Below are 24,730 nucleotides of genomic sequence, written 5' to 3' on the forward strand. Positions count from 1 at the left end.
GCTGTTGTCTGTGCCCAATAATGTTTATACCATGTTTTTGTGTTGCTATCTTAGGTCTCTTTATGTAGTGATGTGTGTTTTGTCCTATATTTAATTTTATTATTTTTTAACCAGGCCCCCCGTTCCTGCAGGAGACATTTTAGTAGGCCGTCATTGTAAATAAGAAGTTGTTCTTAACTGACTTGCCTGGTTAAATAAAAAAAATGCATTGTTGTCTATGGGATATACACCCAGTTAATCTGTATACAGAATTACTCTCCACAACAGCACCATAGTAGCTCATTTTGACTCATTTCAATTTATTCAGCAGTAATTTCCATGGAAACCATATATCCAGTTTCACTTGTTTACAGATGATGTCATGTAAATAGAATGTTCTTTATCAAGGGTTAGAAAACAAGAACATGTCCTGGAGAAGAAGGGGATTGACAGAGAGCTTAGTCAGGAGTGATGTCATGAATAAAGCCTCTCCTACTCTGTAAATGAAGATTCCACCAATCCTACAGCATTATAGAAGGTACCAATAGATCAGCTCCACACCTGGAGATAAGCAGCATGGCCGGTTGGCGATCTTCCCCTCTGAAGACTTAATATAGGTGAGTGAACTCTGGCCAATCAATCAATGAACAAACTACAAGGGAGAACATACAACCAGCAGAACTGTCAATGTGTTCACAACACATGGTTCTTCAGAGGAGCTAGGGTGGTCTGCAGTGGGCATGTGAGTGAGTCTAGGGGGCATTCTACATCTTACTTTGGCTTTTAAACACAATCTCCAATACTCTTTGTACACACACACAGGGGCGGGTCTGTAACAGTTCCCTTTATAAACATGAGTGACATTATGGCTTCTGGTCTAAACTGTAACTACGTGGTCGCAATAAATAAAGAGAGAGAGATGGGGAGGGGTGTTATACTCTGGGAGGGGAGTGAGTCCTGCCTCACCCCTTTAAGGGGGAGTGTCCTTGTGGTGGGCCAGCTAATCACAGAAGCATGATGAAAAGGTTTCCACCAATCAGATCAGCTTGCCGACGGCTGCAGCCAACCACAGCATGGCCTGGTGAGAGAGTTGTCCAATCAGAGCAGCATGGTGACAGGCTTCTCCAGGAACTTCCTGAACTCTGCGAGCCACTGAGCTCCGATCGCTCCGTCCACCACGCGATGGTCACAACTCAACGTCACCGACATCATGCTGGCCACATCAAACCTACACACCCGACAGAGCACAGTATGATCACCATTAGTTTTAAAAGCCCTGTCCGTAACCCATCAATATCATGATGACGTCACATTATGAAATCACATTAAATCATGTCAATGACGTCACCATCGCTTCAACCTGTCAATCTAACCAGGTGCACTGCATGAGGACTGGCCAACCCTCATAGCCTGGTTCCTCTCTAGGTTTCTTCCTAGGTTCTGGCCTTTCTAGTTTTTCCTAGCCACCGTGCTTCTACACCTGCATTGCTTGCTGTTTGGGGTTTTAGGCTGGGTTTCTGTACAGCACTTTGTGATATCAGCTGATGTACGAAGGGCTATATAAATACATTTGATTTGATCTCTGGTGGTGCTGAAAATATCCACTCGTTAGTTTGAGAGCCCTTATATTTACCATTGTAGTATGATAGTAGTGTAGTCTAGCATAGTAAAGTACAGTGCTGTGAAAAACTATTTGCCCATTTGTGATTTCTTATTTTTTGCACATTTGTCACACTTAAAATGTTTCAGATCAAACAATTTGTAATATTGCACAAAGATTACTTGGGTTAACACAAAACGCAGTTAAGTGATCATTTTATTTTTAGGGAAAAAAAGCTATCCGAACCTTCATGGCCCTATGTAACAAAGTAATTGCCCCCCCTTGTTAAATCATGTTGGTTAAGGGCTTAAGTATTTCACTGTAAAGTCTACACCTGTTGTATTAGGCGCATGTGACAAATACAATTTAATTAGATTTTTGATTTGATCTCAAGGATGATCAATGGAAACAGGATGCTCCTGAGCTCAATTTAGAGTCTCATAGCAAAGGGTCTGAATACTTATGTAAATAAGGTATTTCTGTATAATTTTAATATATTTGTAAAAAAAAATAAAAACTTTTCGCTTTGTCATTATGGGGTATTGTGATGTCGGCTGGCGGGTGGGTGTTAAGTGCAGTTTGGCGGGTCATGTTTCGGAAGACGCAATAATCAATTAACCTTTTAAAATGATAAACTTGGGGTATTGTGTGTATTCTAAAATGGATTAGTATTTATTTAAACTAAGGTTGTAACTTAACAAAATGTGGAAGAAGTCAAGGGGTCTGAATACTTTCCGAATGCACTGTATATGTAGAGGTAGTATAGTGTCGATGGAGTAGGCCTGGGGTTGTACTATAGTCTAGTATAGTGTTGTTATAGTAGTAGTATTGTATAGTGGTAGTGTAGTTACCCTTTCTCATTGTCAGCGGGCAGCAGTCTCTTCTCTGAGCCCCCTACTGCCAGTATACAGGCCTGGGCAGGGTTAATGATGGCTGAGAAGTTCTTGACGCCAAACATTCCCAGGTTAGAGATGGTAAACGTGCCTCCCTGAAACACACAGTTTTTGAGGATTGAGCTCCTGGAACCTGTGGGACCAACTAATGATGTGTGAGTGTATCAGATGTGTTTAACACATTTGTTTCTGTATGTATGTATGTATGTATGTATGTATGTATGTATGTATGTATGTATGTATGATATATATATAGATATATATATATATATATATATATTTTGTTTGTGTGTATAATCTGTAGTTACCTGGAACTCATGCGGCTGTAGTTTCCCGTCGCGGGCCTTGGCAGCCAGGGCTGAGACATCAGAGCTGATAGCAGCCAGTCCCTTGGTGTGGGCGTTGAACACGATGGGCGTTATCAGACCGTTGGGTGTACTCACCGCCACACTCACATCCACCACATGGTTCCTACACACACACACAGGTAAAACCTGACCTATTGAAAAATATGTGTTTTTGCATGGTGTCAGTGTGTGTACTCACTGTCGGATAACAGAATCGAGCCATGAGGAGTTGGCTTCAGGGACCTTAAGGCAGGCTAGAGCACTGGCTTTAATGATGAAGTCATTCACACTCAGCTTGATGTTCTGGGCCTTTACCTCCTAGGAGGAAGGGCAGGAGAGAGGGGGTGAGAGAGAGGCCAAAAGAGAGAGAGCGAGAGGGGGGAGAGGTTACAGACAGACAAGACTCACAGAGAGACAGCCAGAGAGACAGACTCACAGAGAGACAGCCAGAGAGACAGACTCACAGAGAGACAGCCAGCCAGACGACAGACAGAGAGACAGCCAGCCAGACGACAGACAGAGAGACCGCCAGCCAGACAACAGACAGAGAGACCGCCAGCCAGACGACAGACAGCTAGCCAGACGACAGACAGCCAGCCAGACGACAGACAGCCAGCCAGCCAGCCAGCCAGCCAGACGACAGACAGACAGACTCACAGTGTTGAGCTCCATGCGTAGTTCCAGGACTTGGTCCATGTTGACGTCAACAGACAGGTAGTAGTGGGGAATGGTCTGTTTAGACTGCATCAACCTCTGGGCTATCACCTAGGTAACAACAATATCACCTGACATTAAAGTCACATGCCACACCCCGTCCACCTCCAGTCAGATATAACGCTGACTAATACATATTTATACCATGACATCATTGAATACTTGTTTCTGATTGCTTGAAGGGCATTCTAGAGCGTGCATTATTTCCCTACAACACACAGTATATCAGCACGGTATAATTCAATGGCTGTAGTTCATTCTTACATGTTCTATGTCTGAGCTGCTTTTGAAAGCTAGTCGAATTGAAAACATTATTGGCATTGTTAAATTTCATTTTCATAATGGCAAGCTAGGAATGATGGTTTGGTTAGATAAACTAGCGAGTCTGTTTGGTTACAACGGCTCCTACTGTAGCTATCTATCCAACTTGAACCCATTTCTAGCGGATGTTGAACCCATTTCTAGCGGATGTTGAACCCATTTCTAGCGGATGTTGAACCCATTTCTAGCGGATGTTAAACCCATTTCTAGCGGATGTTAAACCCATTTCTAGTGGATGTTAAACCCATTTCTAGTGGATGTTAAACCCATTTCTAGTGGTAAATGAACCCATTTCTAGTGGATGTTAAACCCATTTCTAGTGGTAAATGAACCCATTTCTAGTGGATGTTAAACCCATTTCTAGTGGCAAATGAACCCATTTCTAGTGGATGTTAAACCCATTTCTAGTGGTAAATGAACTCATTTCTAGTGGTAAATGAACCCATTTCTAGTGGTAAATGTGTGAAATTATAACCATGGTATAAAAGGGATAACCAACTCGGGGCTCTATGCGTTCTCTGGAAAATAATGCCACTCCATGAAAGGTTAGTTCCTCCGCTAGTGCGTTGTGGAACACACCTTCCACGCCGTTGATTCACACACTCACCCAAAATGTGGATCAATAAACAGCCCAGCGAACATATTAAATGGTGAAATATGAAAACAGTCAATCTTTTTTCATTGATTTCAATAACATATTGTTTGTATTTTCAATAAATGTATGTTTAAGTAACTTACATTTTATATTTAAAAAACATGGTATGATCGTGTGACCTTGATGCCTCCAGCTTAACAATGCTCAGCCAAAATATATTGTGATGAACTAAACAGAGGACTTTTATTTGTATGCTTTTAGCATGATTTGGACCTGTTAATGCCGCTAACAGGTGCCAATTTCACGGATCCCTCCTTGGCTTGCTAGCTCAGCTCACCCGTCGGATGTTGCTGATGGGGATGTCGGTGAAGGTGCCTGTTGACACGGCAACGGCTGGGGAGGGAGTAGAGGCAGGGCTAGGAGCAGCTGACACTGGAGCCTACACAAACACACAGAAACAACCACAAAATGACATCCCATTTTGAGTGAACATCGCATCAGATCTGTGTCTACAGACCATTAATCAATGAAAGTCTCATAACCCAATACTAAGCATTGGTCATAACCCAATACTAAGCATTGGAAAAAACCAATACTAAGCATTGGAAAAAAAAAAACCAATACTAAGCATTGGGGAAAAAAAAACCAATACTAAGCATTGGGGAAAAAAAAACCAATACTAAGCATTGGTCATAACCCAATACTAAGCATTGGTCATAACCCAATACTAAGCATTGGTCATAACCCAATACTAAGCATTGGTCATAACCCAATACTAAGCATTGGTCATAACCCAATACTAAGCATTGGTCATAACCCAATACTAAGCATTGGTCATAACCCAATACTAAGCATTGGTCATAACCCAATACTAAGCATTGGTCATAACCCAATACTAAGCATTGGTCATAACCCAATACTAAGCATTGGTCATAACCCAATACTAAGCATTGGTCATAACCCAATACTAAGCATTGGGAAAAAAAACAATACTAAGCATTGGGAAAAAAAACAATACTAAGCATTGGGAAAAAAAACAATACTAAGCATTGGGAAAAAAAACAATACTAAGCATTGGAGAAAAAAAAACAATACTAAGCATTGGGAAAAAAAACAATACTAAGCATTGGAAAAAAAACAATACTAAGCATTGGAAAAAAAAAACAATACTAAGCATTGGGAAAAAAAACAATACTAAGCATTGGAAAAAAAAAACAATACTAAGCATTGGGAAAAAAACCAATACTAAGCATTGGAAAAAAACCAATACTAAGCAAAGCATTGGTAATAAGAATCCGACGGCGAGTGGATAACCCTACCATCATTCCTATTAACCAACGTGCAATCACTGTAGAATAAAAAAGATGAGCTCCGATCCAGACGATCCTTTTTATTTCACCTTTATTTAACCAGGTAGGCCAGATCACCTTAGTTTAACCAGGTAGGCCAGATCACCTTAGTTTAACCAGGTAGGCCAGATCACCTTAGTTTAACCAGGTAGGCCAGATCACCTTAGTTTAACCAGGTAGGCCAGATCACCTTAGTTTAACCAGGTAGGCCAGATCACCTTAGTTTAACCAGGTAGGCCAGATCACCTTAGTTTAACCAGGTAGGCCAGATCACCTTAGTTTAACCAGGTAGGCCAGATCACCTTAGTTTAACCAGGTAGGCCAGATCACCTTAGTTTAACCAGGTAGGCCAGATCACCTTAGTTTAACCAGGTAGGCCAGATCACCTTAGTTTAACCAGGTAGGCCAGATCACCTTAGTTTAACCAGGTAGGCCAGATCACCTTAGTTTAACCAGGTAGGCCAGATCACCTTAGTTTAACCAGGTAGGCCAGATCACCTTAGTTTAACCAGGTAGGCCAGATCACCTTAGTTTAACCAGGTAGGCCAGATCACCTTAGTTTAACCAGGTAGGCCAGATCACCTTAGTTTAACCAGGTAGGCCAGATCACCTTAGTTTAACCAGGTAGGCCAGATCACCTTAGTTTAACCAGGTAGGCCAGATCACCTTAGTTTAACCAGGTAGGCCAGATCACCTTAGTTTAACCAGGTAGGCCAGATCACCTTAGTTTAACCAGGTAGGCCAGATCACCTTAGTTTAACCAGGTAGGCCAGATCACCTTAGTTTAACCAGGTAGGCCAGATCACCTTAGTTTAACCAGGTAGGCCAGATCACCTTAGTTTAACCAGGTAGGCCAGATCACCTTAGTTTAACCAGGTAGGCCAGATCACCTTAGTTTAACCAGGTAGGCCAGATCACCTTAGTTTAACCAGGTAGGCCAGATCACCTTAGTTTAACCAGGTAGGCCAGATCACCTTAGTTTAACCAGGTAGGCCAGATCACCTTAGTTTAACCAGGTAGGCCAGATCACCTTAGTTTAACCAGGTAGGCCAGATCACCTTAGTTTAACCAGGTAGGCCAGATCACCTTAGTTTAACCAGGTAGGCCAGATCACCTTAGTTTAACCAGGTAGGCCAGATCACCTTAGTTTAACCAGGTAGGCCAGATCACCTTAGTTTAACCAGGTAGGCCAGATCACCTTAGTTTAACCAGGTAGGCCAGATCACCTTAGTTTAACCAGGTAGGCCAGATCACCTTAGTTTAACCAGGTAGGCCATATCACCTTAGTTTAACCAGGTAGGCCAGATCACCTTAGTTTAACCAGGTAGGCCAGATCACCTTAGTTTAACCAGGTAGGCCAGATCACCTTAGTTTAACCAGGTAGGCCAGATCACCTTAGTTTAACCTTGTAGGCCAGTTGAGAACAAGTTCTCATATTCAACTGTGACCTGGCCAAGATAAAGCAAAGCAGTGGGACAAAAACAACAGAGATACACATGGAATAAACAAACATACAGTCAATAACACAATAGAAAAAATCTGTATACAGTGTGTGCAAATGAAGTAAGGAGGTATGGCAATAAATAGGCCAACAATTTAGCAACTTACACTGGAGTGACATGTGCAGGTGAGGATGTGCAAGTAGAAATACTGGTGTGCAAAATGGGACATTAAAAACGTTGTTTCACCGAAACGTGGCTAAATGACGACATGGATAACATACAGCTGGCAGGGTTTTAACTTCATTGGCAAGATAGAACAGCTGCCTCCGGTAAGACAAGGGGTGGTTTGTGTCGATTTGACAACAGTTGGTGCACGAAATCTAATATTATTGAAGTCTCAAGGTTTTGCTCGCCTGAGGTAGAGTATCTCATGATAAGCTTTAGACCAGACTATTTACCAAGATTGTTTTAATCTATATTATTCGTAGCCATCTATTTACCACCACAGACCGATGCTGGCCTAAAACCGCACTCAACCAACTCTATAAAGGCCATAAGCAAATAAGAAAATGCTCACCCAGAAGTGGCGTTCCTAGTGGCCGGGAACTTTAATCCGTTACCAGCATGTTACATATGCAACAAGAGGAGAAAAAACAACAACCTTAACTCCTCACACAGAGACACGTACAAAGCTCTCCCTCGCCCTCCAAATCTGACCATACTTCGATCCTCCTGATTCCTGCTTACAACAAGCAAAAACTAAAGCAAGAAGTACCAGTGACTCATTCAATACGGAAGTGGTCAGATGACGCAGATACTATGCTTCAGGACTGCTTTGCTAGCACAGACTGGAATATGTTCTGGGATTCTTCCGATGGCATTGAGGAGTACACCACATCAGTCACTGGCTTCATCCACACTGAGCTAAAGGGTAGAGCTGCCGATTTCAAGGAGCGCGACTCTAAGCCAGAAGCTTATAAGAAATCCCGCTACGCCCTCAGACGAACCATCAAACAGCCAAAGCTTCAATACAGGACTAAGATCGAATCCTACTACAGCGGCTCCGACGCTCGTCGGATTTGGGAGAGCTTGCAAACCATTATGGACTACAAAAGGGAAGCACAGTCGTGAGCTGCCCAGTGACACGAGCCTACTGGACAAGCTAAATAACTTCTGTGCGCGTTTCGAGGAAAGCAGCACTGAAGCTTGCATGAGAGCACCAGCTGTTCCGGACAACTGTGTGATCACGCTCTCCATAGCCGATGTGAGTAAGACCTTTAAAGAGGTCAACATTCACAAGGCTGTAGGGCCAGATGGATTACAAGGACGTGTACTCCGAGCATGCGCTGACCAACTGGCAAGTGTCTTCACAGACATTTTCAACTGGTCCCTGACAGTCTGGAATACCAACATGTTTCAAGCAGACCACCATAGTCCCTGTGCCCAAGAACACCAAGGTAACCTGCCTAAATGACTACAGACCCGTAGCACTCACGTCTGAGGTCATGAAGTGCTTTGAAAGGCTGGTCATGGCTCACATCAACACCATTATCTCAGAAACCTAGACCCACTCCAATTCGCATACCGCCCCAACAGATCCACAGATGATGCAATCTCTATTCCACTCCACACTGCCCTTTCCCACCTGGTCAAAAGGAACACCTATGTGAGAATGCTATTCATTGACTACAGCTCAGCGTTCATATCATAGTGCCCTCAAAGCTCATCAATAAGTTAAGGACCCTGGGACGAAACATCTCCCTCTGCAACTGGATCCTAGACTTCCTGACGGGCCACCCCCAGCACGACTCCAACACAGTCACTACGTTTGCCGACGACACAACAGTGGAAGGCCTGATCACCGACAACGATGAGACAGCCTATAGGGAGGAGGTCAGAGACCTTGTCGTGTGGTGCCAAGACAACAACCTCTCCATCAACGTGATCAAGACAAAGGACATGATTGTGGACTACAGGAAAAGGAGGACAGAGCACGCCCCCATTCTCATCGACAGGGCTGTTGTGGAGCAGGTTGAGTTCCTTGGTGTCCACATCACCAACAAACTAACATGGTCCAAGCACACCAAGACAGTCGTGAAGAGGGCATGACAATGCCTACTCTGTACTGGTAACCCCCTGTATATAGCCTCGTTACTGACATTTTATTGTTGCTATTTAATTATTTGTTATTTAAATGTTCTCTTTTTTTCCCTTAACTGCATTATTGGTTAGGGGCTCGTAAGTAAGCGTTTCACTGTAAGGTCTACTACACCTGTTGTATTCAGCGCATGTGACTAAAACAATTTCATTTGATTCAATACTAAGCTAAGTATTGGTAATACTCAATACTAAGCATTAATCATCATCAATACTAAGCATTAATAATAATAATCATCAATACTAAGCATTAAAACCCATCTAGGAAAAAAACAGTAAAGTGTATGTGGTGACTTACAGCAGGGACAGCCTTGGGAGGGACAAAGGTCTCAATGTCTTTCCTGGTGACTCTACCATCAGGACCAGAGCCTGAAAAACAAACACACACACAGACAAGCGTCAGAGAGAAGGTGTGTGTGTGTGTGTGCTCTCACCGCTGTGTAAACTCACCGCTGACCTGGGCCAGGTCAATGCCCTTCTCAGCAGCGAGCGTTTTGGCGAGCGGGCTGACGAAAACACGCCCTTTCCTGGGGGTTGCTGGGGCAACGGGGGCTGGGCTAGGGAGGGGCGCTGCATGAGTTGGGGCTGCAACCTAGCACACACACAATGTTGTTGTATCTATGAGTTGACTTACAGGTATTCTCCAGTCTGTCAGATAACCATCTAGAAAATGTCTAATTAGCTAGCAAGTTATAATACAAGATCTCTAACAATGCTAGCTAACAAGTTATAGTACAAGCCATCAGAATGTTGTGTGTGTTACCGGGGCGGGGGGTGGGGTGGAGACATCAGCCCCTGCTGTCTCTACGTAGTCACTGAAGGCAGCGATGTCACTCTCCTTCTCCACGATGATGCAGAGAGGAGCGCCCAGAGGAACGTCACGCGTTCCCTCAGACACCATGATCTTCGCCAGGTAACCCTCCTCCTGCACCTCAAACCCTGTACACACACACGACTAACATCAATGTGTACAGTGTGGCAGTGCTGCGTGGGTCAGCTGTTTTGCTTATCCACACCTGCCCGTAATAGCTAATAACCCATCGACAACCGCCTGACTCTGTGATAGTGACAATCAAACCATTTCCAATGTTTTGGTAGGCTAGGCTATTACTTTGTCAACTTGTTTATAATTAGATACATGCAGCTTCTCGGTCATTACTGCCCTACAAGAATAAATAAATCCTTGTACACCAATGTCATAAAATCGATGATTGCTTCAATGTAGTTGACATCTAGTTGACATAAAGTTCTCATCTCTGCTTAGGGACCAGAGAGAAAATGCATGAACAAAAAAACAGAACATTTCCAAATGAAATCAGTTTGACATGTTTCTAGAAATTAAAAGCTGTTAAAATTAGAAAACGACATGTTTCTTTTTAAAATGTAAAATGTTATTTAACTAGGCAAGTCAGTTAAGAACAAACTCTATATTTTCAATGACGGCCTAGGAACAGTGGGTTAACTGCCTGTTCAGGGGCAGAATGACAGATTTGTACCTTGTCAGCTCGGGGATTCGATCTTGCAACCTTTCAGTTACTAGTTCAACGCTCTAACCACTAGGCTACGCTGCCGCCCCAATTACAGTAGCCTACAGTTCACTTCACGTGCCATTTTGAATTCCCTGTCTTGTGACTGTGGAAGTTGTATACTTCACCTAATCTTCCCAAACAGACTGCGGTTCTGGCAGTTTTTATGTGGTGTGTATACCCCGTGGGTGGTGTGTATACCCAGTGGGTGTGTGTGGTGTGTATACCCCGTGGGTGGTGTGTATACCCCGTGGGTGGTGTGTATACCCTGTGGGTGTGTGTGGTGTGTATACCCCGTCGGTGTGTGTACTGACCGATGGTAGCCTTGTGTGACTATGGTGTGGTGTGTATACCCTGTGTGTGTGTGTGTGGTGTGTATACCCCGTGGGTGTGTGTACTGACCGATGGTAGCCTTGTGTGTCTATGGTGTGGTGTGTATACCCCATGGGTGGTGTGTGTGGTGTGTATACCCCCTGGGTGGTGTGTATACCCCATGGGTGTGTGTACTGACCGATGGTAGCCTTGTGTGTCTATGGTGTGGTGTATACCCCGTGGGTGTGTGTACTGACCGATGGTAGCCTTGTCGGTCTCTATCTCCGCCAGTAGATCTCCTTCACTGAGTTTCTCTCCAACCTTCTTCTCCCAGCGCTGCACTGTCCCCATGGTCATAGTAGGAGACAGGGCTGGCAGACACACCTAACACAGATGAGTAGACAGACAGGCAGACAGACAGGTTGGGAGGGTTTCTGGTTCTGAAAATATAATGCATCTTCACAGAGAATCTCCAGTGAAAGTGTTTAATCCAGCAACATGTATGGTGTGTGTGTCCTACCTTCATGTGAGTGGGTAGGGAGCTTCCGGGGGAGGGAGCAGGGGGCGGGGCTGCTACAGGGGGAGGGACAGCTGCAGAAGAGGCGGAGCTAGCAGCAAGCTTCTCCAATGTCAGGTCCTTAAAGGCCGGGATCAGATCAGCACTGATGACACACGCACAGGTCAGAAGACACACGCACAGGTCAGAAGACACACGCACAGGTCAGAAGACACACGCACAGGTCAGAAGACACACGCACAGGTCAGAAGACACACGCACAGGTCAGAAGACACACGCACAGGTCAGAAGACACACGCACAGGTCAGAAGACACACGCACAGGTCAGAAGACACACGCACAGGTCAGAAGACACACGCACAGGTCAGAAGACACACACAGAGGGCCTCCCTCTGCAGCAGCGGTCTTTTTCACTGCATCGCAGTGCTTCAGGAGTCACTACAGACCCGGGTTCGATTCCAGCCGGCAGTGACCGGGAGACCCATGAAGCGACGCACAATTGGGGAGGGGGGGGGGTTTGGCCGGCCGGGATTTTCTTGTCCCATCGCGCTCTAGCGTCTCCTTATCGCAGTCTGGGCGCCTGCAAGCTGACTTTGATCGCCAGCTGGACAGTGTTTCCTACGACAGATTGGTGCAGCTAGCTTCCGGGTTAAGCGAGCAGTGTGATAAGAAGCTGTGCTGCTTGGCAGGGTTGTGTTTCTGAGGACGCATGGCTCCCGACCTCCGCCTCTCCCGAGTCCGTACGGGAGTTGCAGCGATGGGACAAGACTAACTACCAATTCAATATCACAAAATTAGGGAGAAAAAGGGGTAAAAGTACAAGTCAAACAAGCACAGACGTACCTGTCGACGGTGATGCAGATGACTGCTCCCACGGTAACGTCTCTAGTTCCTTCAGGTACCAGGATCTTGGCCAGGTAACAGTCTTCCAACAGCTCAAACCCCACCGTGGCCTTGTCAGTCTCCACCTAACACACACACACAGTTAGCCAGGTCTGTGTTCATCACGTATGAAACTGAGGAACACAAGTTAAAAACATCAGAGTTCAAAGAAGGGAAGAGAGAGACGTGGAAGAAAGAGAGAAGATGAAGAGAGGAGAAGAACGAAGAGGAAGAGAGAAAATATAAAACATTGAAATATAAAGCATGAATAAAGTAACATTGCAATTTATTTAACATTATTATGATTGTGACATTCAAACCTCTCAGAGAAATTCCCAAAATTATTTAAAAGTCTCAAACCAGGTTTGATGTTTATCTTTTCACAAGGCCACTCCCGCAATAACCGGCAGCCAAGGCCACTCCCGCAATAACCGGCAGCCAAGGCCACTCCCGCAATAACCGGCAGCCAAGGCCACTCCCGCAATAACCGGCAGCCAAGGCCACTCCCGCAATAACCGGCAGCCAAGGCCACTCCCGCAATAACCGGCAGCCAAGGCCACTCCCGCAATAACCGGCAGCCAAGGCCACTCCCGCAATAACCGGCAGCCAAGGCCACTCCCGCAATAACCGGCAGCCAAGGCCACTCCCGCAATAACCGGCAGCCAAGGCCACTCCTGTGCATCTTTTGAAGGAGGGGGTAGATAAGGATTGACACAGCGTCCTTCCTCCATTCATTCGACAAATTCAAACAATCTTTTTCTTGCTTTAAGTCAAAAACTTCCAGGTCACCAAGTGAATAAGGAACTTTCTTCTGATTCAATCAGCTATTATAAAGCAGCCTTAGTATCTAAACAGGAAATGGAAGGGTTAGGTAGTTAGAAGTGTTTAAACACCTTTATTTTAGCGGGAAAATGCATTGAAAGTATAGTGTGAGTAACTTTAATAACTGGAACGGTAATCAGCGTTTACCCACTTATTTTGTTGCCACTACATCGCTGATTCTCACCTCAGTAATTAGGTCAGGGTTAGTATCTGAACTGATCAGGTCTCTCTGTGTGTGTGTGTACTAGTCACCTCTGCTATCAGGTCTCCCTCGTTGATCTTGTCTCCCTCCTTTTTCTCCCAGCGAGCGATGGTTCCAGTCTGCATGGTGGGGGACAGAGCAGGAAGCTCCACCTGCCACACACACACACACACACACGATCAATGTGTGCAAAGCTATCAAAGGCAAAGGGTGGCTACTACATGACTCCATCCATATGTGTTATGTAATTAGTATTATTTTTTATTTTAGGGGTAGATCAGCTTTAAAATTGCAGATAGATTGTAGCTTCCATCAACGTAATTGTCTACATCACTTATTTATACACATATATACACAGTTGAAGTCGGAAGTTTACATACACCTTAGCCAAATACATTTAAGCTCAGTTTTTCACAATTCCCTAACATTTAATCCTAGTAAAAGTCCTCCTGACAGAGCTGGTGTATGCCTCCTTGCTCGCACATGTTTTTTCACTTCTGCTCTATAGGGTTGAGGTCAGGGCTTTGTGATGGCCACTCCAATTCCTTCACTTTGTTGTACTTAAGCCATTTTGCCACAACTTTGGGAGTATGCTGCTTGGGGTCATTCAATGGTTCCACATAATTTTCCTCCCTCATGATGTCATCTATTTTGTGAAGTGCACCAGTCCATCCTGCAGCAAAGTACCCCTACAACATGATGCTGCCACCCCCGTGCTTCACAGTTGGGATGGTGTTCTTCGGCTTGCAAGCCTCCCCCTTTGTTCCTCCAAACATAACAATGGTCATTATGGCCAAACAGTTCTATTTTTGTTTCATCAGACCAGAGGACATTTCTCCAAAAAAGTACAATCTTTGTCTTTATGTGCAGTTGCAAACCGTAGTCTGGCTTTTTTATAGCGGTTTTGGAGCAGTGGCTTCTTCCTTGCTGGGCGGCCTTTCAGGTTGTCGATATAGGACTCATTTTACTGTGGACATAGATACATTGTACCTGTTTCCTCCAGCATCTTCACAAGGTTCTTTGCTGTTGTTCTTGGGTTGATTTGCACTTTTCGCAAGTACGTTAATCTCTAGGAGACAGAATGAGTCTCCTTCCTGAGCGATATGACGGCTGCGTGGTCCCATGGTGTTTATACTTCCATACTATTGTTTGTACAGATGAATGTGGTACCTTTAGGCGTTTGGAAATTGCTCCCAAGGATGAACCAGACTTGGGGAGGTCTACAATTCTCATTCTGAGGTCTTGGCTGATTTCTTTTGATTTTCCTATGATGTCAAGCAAAGAGGCACTGAGTTTGAAGGTAGGCCTTGAAATACATCCACAGTTACACCTCCAATTGACTCAAATGATGCCAATTAGCCTATCAGAAGCTTCAAAAGCTGTTTAAAGGCACAGTCAACTTAGGGTGCATGTAATCTTCCGACCAACGAGAATTGTGATACAGTGAATAAGTGAAATAATCTTTCTAAACAATTGTTGGAAAAATTACTTGTGTCATGCACAAAGTAGATGTCCTAACCGACTTGCCAAAACTATAGTTTATTAACAGGACATTTGTGGAGGGGTTAAAAAAAAAAAGTTTGAATGACTCCAACCTAAGTGTATGTAAAACTTCCAACTTCAACTGTACACACACGTTGAAACGTTTTGGGTCACTTAAAAATGTCCATGTTTTTTAAAGAAAAGCACATTTTTTGTCCATTATTATAACATAACATTTATCAGAAATACAGTGTAGACATCGTTAACCTTTTGCGTGTAGGGGGCAGTATTTTCATTTTTGGCTAAAAAAACGTACCCATTTGAAACTGCCTATTTCTAAGCCCCAGAAACTAGAATATGCATATAATTGTCAGATTAGGATAGAAAACACTATAAAGTTTCCAAAACTGTAAAAATATTGTCTGTGAGTATAATAGAACTGAAATTGCAGGTGAAAGCCTGAGAAAAATCCAATCAGGAAGTGCCTCTTATTTTGAAACCTCTGTTCCTATGCAAGCCTATCCTCCATTTAAAGGGATATCAACCAGATTCCTTTTTCTATGGCTTCCCTAAGGTGTCAACAGTCTTTAGACATAGTTTCAGGCTTTTATTTTGAAAAATGAGCGTGAAGGATCACATTGCGTAAGTGGATAGGTTGGGGCTCTGAGTGAGTTTTTGCGCAACTGAGTAAAGCCGCCATTGTTCCTCCTGCTGTTATTGAAAAACCTACACACTCGGTTGATATATTATCGAATATATATTTTAAAAACAACATGAGGATTGATTATAAAAAACGTTTGACATGTTTCTGTGGACATTATGGATATTATTTGGAATATACGTCTGCGTTGTCAAAGGTAAACGATTAATTTGATTGCTTTTCTGATTTGTGACCAAGCTTCCTGATGCTAAGTGTACATAATGCTATGCTAGGCTATCGATAAACTTACAAACGCTTGGATTGCTTTCGCTGTAAAGCATCATTTCAAAATCTGAGACGACAGGTAGATTAACAAAAGGCTAAACTGTGTTTTGCAATATTGCACTTGTGATTTCATGAATATTAATATTTTTTAGTAATATTATTTGACTGTTGCGCTATGCTATTCAGCGGTTGCTGAAAATGATCCCGCAACCGGATGGATAGCGCCAAGAAGTTAATGTTGTAAATAACTATTGTAGCTGGAAACATCATATTTTTTATGCAATATCTACATAGACGTACAGGGGCACATTATCAGCAACCATCACTCCTGTGTTCCAATGAGACGTTGTGTTAGCTAATCTGTAAATAGCCCACCCAACTACCTCATGCTCATATTGTTATTTATTTATTTGCTCCTTTGCACCCCAGTATCTCTACTTGCACATTTCAAGTGTTTAAAATTGTAATTATTATTATTATTATTATTATTATTATTATTATTATTATTATTATTATTATTATTTCGCCACTATGGCCTATTTATTGCCTTACCTCCATTATCTTACTACATTTGCACACACTGTATATAGATTTCTTTTATTGTGTTATTGACTGTACGTTTGTTTATCCCATGTGTAACTCTGTTGTTTGTGTCACACTGCTTTGCTTTATCTTGGCCAGGTCGCAGCTGTAAATGACAACTTGTTCTCATTTGGCCTACGTGGTTAAATAAAGGTGAAATAAGAAAATAAAAAAAGGCTAATTGATCCTTAGAAAACCCTTTTGCAATTATGTAAGCACAGCTGAAAACTGTCGTCCTGATTAAAGAAGCAATAAAAAAAACTGGCCTTCTTTAGACTAGTTGAGTATCTGGAGCATCAGCATTTGTGGGTTCGATTACAGGTTCAAAATGGCCAGAAGCAAAGACCTTTCTTCTGAAACTTGTCAGTCTATGCTTGTTCTGAGAAATGATGGCTATTCCATCCGTGAAATTGCCAAGAAACTAAAGATCTCGTACACCACTGTGTACTACTCCCTTCACAGAACAGCGCAAACTGGCCCTAACCAAAATACAAAGAGGAGTGGGAGGCCCGGTGCACAACTGAGCAAGAGGACAAGTACATTAGTGTGTCTAGTTTGAGAAACAAACGCATCACAAGTCTTCAACTGGCAGCTTCATTAAATAATACCCACAAAACACCCGTCTCAATGTCAACAGTGAAGAGGCGACTCCGGGATGCTGGCCTTCTAAATCTTCTCAAGGACATCATGGCACTGAAAACAATGGATACAGTCTACAAGAGAGCCAAGGAAATGGTTAGGTATGTGAAGGGTCATCAAGTTTTTGCAGCAATCTACATCACCAAGCAAAATGAGAAGAATAAGAGCATCACATTGAAGCTGCCCAAAAACACCTGTAGGGGTGGTGTTGTCATCATGTTTGACATGGAATCTTGGAGTATCTCCAAGAAAGGGCCATAACACAGTCTGCCGATATGGACAGCCCCATCAAGAGGATCCTTCTGGATGATGTATTTTGGGAGAGAGTGGTAAGCAGCCTGAAACCAATAGCACAAGCCATTGCACGGATTGAGGGAGACAATGCCATCCTGTCTGATGTTCAGACCCTGCTTGCAGATGTAAGAGAACAAATCCGTACTGCCCTGCCCACTTCACTGTTGCTCCAAGTAGAGGAAAATGCAGTTCTGAAATACATCAAAAAGCATGAAGACTTCTGCATGAAGCACATACATGTTGGAACCCGAGTATGCTGGCAAGAGCATCCTGTCTGGTGCAGAGATCAACAAGGCCTATGGTGTCATCACTACAGTGTCTCGCCACCTTGGCCTGGATGAGGACACGGTTCTTGGCAGTCTGGCAAAGTACACTTCCAAGCAAGGGCTTTGGGATGGAGATGCAATATGGCACTCGTGCCAACATGTCTCATCAGCCACCTGGTGGAAGGGACTTTGTGGATCTGAGGCTCATTCCCATCGCCTCCATCACCCTTCTAATCCCACCAACATCAGCCAACTCCGAGCACAACTGGTCCTTGTTTGGGAACACACACCCCAAAGCAAGCAACAGGCTGAACAGGCTGACAAGGGTTGAAAAATTGGTGGCCATCCGGGCAAATTAGGCTTTTTGAGCCTGACAACAAACCATCCTCAACAAGGTTGGAAAGTGACAGTGAAGATGAGGCCTCAGAGTCTGATGTTGAGGTGGACATTTGAGGAGGTCCAGGAAGACGATTAGCTCCTTTATCTTAAATCACACTGAGGGAGAGGTTATTGTCCTGGCACCACACTGCCAGGTCTCAGCCTATAGGGAGGAGGTCAGTCTCATCGTTGTCGGTGATCAGGCCTACCACTGTTGTAGTGTTGGAGTCGTGCTTGGCCACGCAGTCGTGGGTGAACAGGGAGTATAGGAGGGGATTGAGCACACACCCCTGGGGAGCCCCAGTGTTGAGGATCAGCGTGGCAGTTGTGTTGATGACTACCCTTATCACCTGCGGGAGGCACGTGAGGAAGTCCAGGATCCAGTTGCAGAGGGAGGTGTTTAGTCCCAGGGTCCTTAGCTTAGTGATGAGCTTTGAGGGCACTATGGTGTTGAACACTGAGCTGTCGTCAATGAACAGCATTCTCACATAGGTGTTCCTTTAGTACAGGTGGTAAACGGCAGTGTGGAGTGCGATTGAGACTGCGTCATCTTTGGATCTGTTGGGGCGGTATTAGAACTAGAATGGATCTAGGGTTTACGGCATTATGGTGTTGATGTGAGCCATGACCAGCCTTTCAAAGCACTTCATGGCTACCGACGTGAGTGCTACGGGTCTGTCATGGAGCGCATGTCCATGACTTGTAGACAATGACACTGAAACAAATGATTGGCTGAAGAAAGACTATTGTATCTCTTCAAGGTAAAGTCAAGAATCCTGAAATCAAAAATAATGTTGGATTGAGTAGCGCATTCCATTTGCCAACAATACTTTGACATACGGCACCAAAGCCGAGTGTTTGTTGCGCACGCCAGTTACTAAAACAATGTAACTTGATAAATGTTCCTACCCTGTACAAAGCTGCCCATTTAAATGTACATGCTCTAGCAATGTGAAATATATTATTATAATAACAATCAAACTGGAAGACAGCAGAACGGGCAAGTAACAGGTTGACTACAGTAGAGTTATACCTGGAGGAGAGCAGTCTGGGCAGGTAACAGGTTGACTACAGTAGAGTTATACCTGGAGGAGAGCAGTCTGGGTAGGTAACAGGTTGACTGGAGGAGAGTTATACCTGGAGGAGAGCAGTCTGGGTAGGTAACAGGTTGACTACAGTAGAGTTATACCTGGAGGAGAGCAGTCTGGGTAGGTAACAGGTTGGTTACAGTAGAGTTATACCTGGAAGAGAGCAGTCTGGGTAGGTAACAGGTTGACTACAGTAGAGTTATACCTGGAGGAGAGCAGTCTGGGTAGGTAACAGGTTGGTTACAGTAGAGCTATACCTGGAGGAGAGCAGTCTGGGTAGGTAACAGGTTGACTACAGTAGAGTTATACCTGGAGGAGAGCAGTCTGGGTAGGTAACAGGTTGACTACAGTAGAGTTATACCTGGAGGAGAGCAGTCTGGGTAGGTAACAGGTTGGTTACAGTAGAGTTATACCTGGAGGAGAGCAGTCTGGGTAGGTAACAGGTTGGTTACAGTAGAGTTATACCTGGAGGAGAGCAGTCTGGGTAGCTAACATGTTGGTTACAGTAGAGTTATACCTGGAGGAGAGCAGTCTGTGTAGGTAACAGGTTGACTACAGTAGAGTTATACCTGGAGGAGAGCAGTCTGGGTAGGTAACAGGTTGGTTACAGTAGAGTTATACCTGGAGGAGAGCAGTCTGGGTAGGTAACATGTTGGTTACAGTAGAGTTATACCTGGAGGAGAGCAGTCTGGGTAGGTAACAGGTTGACTACAGTAGAGTTATACCTGGAGGACAGCAGTCTGGGTAGGTAACAGGTTGACTACAGTAGAGTGATACCTGGGTTTTGTCATAGGCAAAGAGTTGTTGCAGGAATAGTTTATACTGAGAATATGTTGTTTGGGGCCGTAATCATTTAGGCAGGTTACATTCGCTTTATTGGGCACAGGGACTATGGTGGTCTGTTTGAAAGATGTAGGTTTTACAGACTTTCAGGGAGAGGTTGAAAATGTCAATAAACACACTTGCCAGTTGGTCCGTGCATGTTTTGAGTACATGTCCTGGTAATCTGTCTGGCCCCGCAGATTTGTGAATGTTGATCTGTTGAAAAAGGTCTTCACGCTCACCGTAGCCGATGTGAGCGTGAACACAAGGTAATCCGGAACAGCTGGTGCTCTCATACATGCTTCATGCTTGCCTCGAAGCGAGCATAAAAAGGCATTTAGCTCCTCTGGTATGCTCGCATTACTGGGCAGCTCACGTCTGGGTTTCCCTTTGTAGTCCGTAACAGTCGTTAGAAATGGCAAGAAAAATTGGCATTCCACATGTGAAATGTTGCCGACTACTCGTGTAGCCTATTACTGGCAACTTCAGGAGAGGAATGGCAGAAACTGCGAATCCCAGCAGGAGTGGGAGCATTTTTCTTATTATATCAAACCTTAATTAAAACAGACAAGCTCACTGCATATAGTTGATTTGATTAAAACACATAGGGTGTGTCCATATGGAAAAATACCAATCGATTGGTTGAAAGAACAGATGACTTGCAGTCGACTAAGATGCATTTATTTTTTTCAGGGCCCTACTCTAATTTATGGTTGACCAAGATGTTTCATTTATTTTATTTTTAATTTGGGCACAGCCTTAATCTAATCATCGTGTTAAGAACAGTAGCATATCTTACATAAGTCTGCAAACGTAATGAATAATGGAAAGCTTTATTATAAAGGTGCATTTTTATGGTGAAAATGTTCTTCCCCAACTTGAAACTGATGAACCGCAGATGCATAGTGATTTTGTGGTTCATTACCGTTCTTGTTGGCTGAGGGAAAGTAAATGTGGACAATTATTCTAACATCTTCAAAGTGTGTGGTAAGAACACACATCATTAAATACCATAATCTAAACATGATTTCTGTCATTCTCAGCCCTGTGGGTGGACACCCTAATCAGGTACATTTCAATGTCTGGTAAATTAAAATGCTGCTGGTCAAATGGTGCCATATTTTCGTAACGGAAATCCTAACACACACACACACACATCAGTAGATAAGAGTCCAAAATTATGATTTTCTTCTCTCCCAGTTAAAAGGGGTGAGTGCCATCCATCCCTCTCACAGCAACATCCTGCCCAGTGTGGGCGGTTTTGTTTGAGGTGGGAACTAGGTACAGCATGAGATGCAGCTGCACATCTACACAAATATTTTGTTGTTGTGGGAGGTGCAGGGCTGTTGGTTGGGGTAGCCAGGTGGAAAGCATGACCAGCCATAGAAAAATGCTTATTGAAATTCTCAATTATCATGGATTTATCAGTGGTGACAGTGTTTTCTAGCCTCAGTGCAGTGGGCAGATGGGAGGTGCTCTTATTCTCCATTGACTTTACAGTGGCCCAGAAATTTTGGGAGTTTGTGCTACAGGATGTAACTTTGTTTGAAAAAGCTAGCCTTTGCTTTCCTGACTGACTGTGTATATCGGTTCCTAACCTCCCTGAAAAGTTGCATATCGTGGGGGCTGTTCGATGCTAATGCAGTACACCAAAGGATGTTTTTGTGCTGGTCAAGGCAGTCAGGTCTGGAGTGAACCAAGGGCTATATATGTTCTTAGCTCTACATTTTTTGAATGGGGCATGCTTATTTAAGATGGTGAGGAAAGCACTTTTAAAGAGCAACCAGGCATCTTCTACTGACGGAATGAGGTCAATATCCTTCCAGGATACCTGGGCCAGGTTGATTAGAAAGGCCTGCTCGCAGAAGTGTTTTAGGGAGCGTTTAACAGTGATGAGGGGTGGTCGTTTGACCGCAGACCCATTACGGACGCAGGCAATGAGGCATTGGTCGCTGAGATCCTGGTTGAAGACAGCAGAGGTGTATTTGGAGGGCAAGTTGGTCAGGATAATATGTCCTGATATACACAGGAATGCTGCTTGACCTTAGTGCAGCTGTAAGCAAGCAGGTCGGATATGCTGGCTACTACTGTTGCTACTATGGACACCGCTAGTTAGTATGTTGGTTAGTTCCCGCAAGGGACTGGTTAGCTGCCGCTATTACCTAGGACACCGCTAGTTGGTTAGTTCCTGCTACTACCACGGACACAGCTAGCTAGTTGGTTAGTTTACGACTCTGGGTGGCTAACTGATTAAGATGGTCCCGTGTCACTGTCAATGGCTGCTACTCCCCTGATATCTGTTGGCTAAAATAAAGAAAATACCATTAACTAGTTAGCTAGCAAAGCTAAGGATACTGTCTGAAACGGACGTCTTAAGAGCCCACACAAGTACAGCAGTTAGCTAGCTAAGTCAACATACCTTCTGGTGCGGTGGTAGGCTGTAGAAGCGCTGTGTCTGGGCGGGCTGTAGCAGGGCTCTACTGGCGAAGACCACCATGTTGAAACGACCTCCACTGCAAACAGCCCTGGACCGGACAGAGCCGTGGTAGCGCCTCAGATGACAGGGTCCCCGAACGGGACGAGAGCTCAGGGCAAGCTCAGGTTGGGCACCGCAGGACCGAGGCAACCCTGCAGACGGCCTCAGCCGCAGGACCAGACGGAGCATTTCGCCTTTATAAGTTTAGTCGCTGAAACAGCTTTTAGATTCAGTTTGAGCTACTCAGGTAACAGAATGTCTGATACCAATGGTAGCAATAAAGTGTCTTTCTGTCCCCCCGAACCTGCCCAGGTAGCTAGCAAACAGCTCACTTTCCAATGACCTCCTTAACCACAACGCTTTACGGCTGTCCTTCCGGGCATGTTACAGTGGCATTGGGCAGAAGATTCTAAAAAGAAAACCGTAATTGAGCTGGCAACGTTGAGGACTCCACTGTCGTAAAATAAAGTCGCAACACAGCTCTTCTGCTGCTATGGTACATTGGTGATCACACAACTTCATGCTCAGTCTGCCACCTACTGTGCGGGATGAAAACAGGATTCCTAAATATGGAATAAAATACCAAAACCACTACCAAACTACCAAAAGATAAATAAACTAAATCAGACAACTTTAGTAAAAAAAAGAAAAAGATCTGATCCCAACAAAGGCTCAAGGGAAACCTGGGAGGGTGGGTCTTTCGGCGCCAGTACCGCTTGCAGGTCTTTAGATGTAAAATCATTAAGTCCCAAAAACGTTTCTGCCGCAGCCACAATAATGTCCAGTTTCTTAGATTTCTTTGAGACTTGTGCCGTAAAGTTTATAACTGGGTGCAGCTGAACACAGTCTGCTGGAAACACTCGGTTTGTTGTTTTTGATAAAAAAATTGAAAAAACAACCCATCGTTAGTGATGAATACTGAACTTGTTTTTGCATGGATTTCACGACACGGTTAGCTTTTAACAGCTAGGACCACTATTTATTGTTTCCGCTTAACATATTGCCCGCTGGGAACCAGACAACTTCTCCTGGCCCAAACTAAGAGCTAAGGGACCCTTTTTCTAAATCCCTTTCAGAGATGTCTGTGTCTAGTGGGTGGTGGGGGTTTCCCCTGTCGTAAGAGATCTACAAATTGAAGGTAAATTGGCTTTCCCTTCTCAAAATACCGGGCAGTATGAGTTAAGAATAATGATACTATAACCGGTTACTGGAATAGACCCAATCTGGATTTTGGTTTGAATATGAATGAACGTTGACGAACGTGAATGGATTTATTTTGGTTTATTGTGGTCTAGGGGTATTTTCACAGTTGGACCGGTTCCCTTTTTAGGGCAATGTGAACACACACCCTTGGCTGTACAATTTTCAATTACTCCATTATTTAATCTGTAGTTATTATTCTGTTAATAATAATATTTACATGTTATTAGTATCTTCTGATAACAATCATGTCTCATCTTAAAACAAAATGCAATCTATTAGCTTTCACAATGTAAGTAGGTATAACTAGCTGTCCGATAACACATTCTGATGGAATGGCTTGCCCTGCACTTTGGAAAAACCCAGAGTTAATTGAGTGAATGTTTGAAAAAGATCTTGATTCCTTTCTAAACATAGCAATGTGAATGCAAAAAGAGGACTCGGACCACAAAATAGGTGAAGTGAACTGGCAAAAGAGTTAAGTCCTCATTCAAAGGCAAGGGCACTTTAAAGAGGACCGAGATCGGTTCTTAATATGTGAAAAACACCCTAAGGCAACTTTTGTCTCTGGTTATTGAGCTCCAAGACAGCATTGATTGTCTTTGGTTATTGTGGTCCACTTAATTACACAACTGATAATATATTTATAAGTATATAGAGATATATATCTGTGGAGAATGTTAGAACAATGTCTTATGACCGATATACATTCTGTCATTATTGTAAGCAAAGGGGACACTGGGAAACAAGTGCCTTAATAAAGCAGGGATCCAGAGGGAGTTAAACAAGCAATTGAGTTCAGCGCCTGCATTGGGGTAGAATTACCCTTTAAAATGTTTATGCATGAACAGGAATGGCACTGTAGTTACACAGAACCATGGAGGAAAAGACAAGACAAGTCAGGCACTGGAGGAAATCGA

At 43.8% G+C, this 24,730-nt stretch overlaps 1 protein-coding gene across 1 annotated transcript; it reads right to left on the minus strand.

The window, feature by feature from the left end:
- Nucleotides 1–279: 279 nt before the first annotated feature.
- LOC139417899 (dihydrolipoyllysine-residue acetyltransferase component of pyruvate dehydrogenase complex-like) lies at nt 280–23,092 on the minus strand. The gene is made up of 14 exons (XM_071166883.1): nt 22,554–23,092; nt 13,709–13,810; nt 12,596–12,720; nt 11,756–11,897; nt 11,493–11,619; nt 10,161–10,336; nt 9,848–9,989; nt 9,696–9,766; nt 4,787–4,888; nt 3,477–3,584; nt 3,019–3,137; nt 2,781–2,943; nt 2,431–2,567; nt 280–1,207 (listed from the first exon to the last, which is right to left on the minus strand). The coding sequence occupies exons 1-14, from the start codon at nt 22,797–22,799 to the stop codon at nt 1,078–1,080; spliced, it is 1,890 nt and encodes a 629-aa protein (XP_071022984.1). The 5' UTR covers nt 22,800–23,092; the 3' UTR covers nt 280–1,077.
- Nucleotides 23,093–24,730: the final 1,638 nt, after the last annotated feature.

This window comes from Oncorhynchus clarkii, chromosome 10 (assembly GCF_045791955.1).
Source record: "Oncorhynchus clarkii lewisi isolate Uvic-CL-2024 chromosome 10, UVic_Ocla_1.0, whole genome shotgun sequence".
Lineage (NCBI taxonomy): Eukaryota > Metazoa > Chordata > Actinopteri > Salmoniformes > Salmonidae > Oncorhynchus > Oncorhynchus clarkii.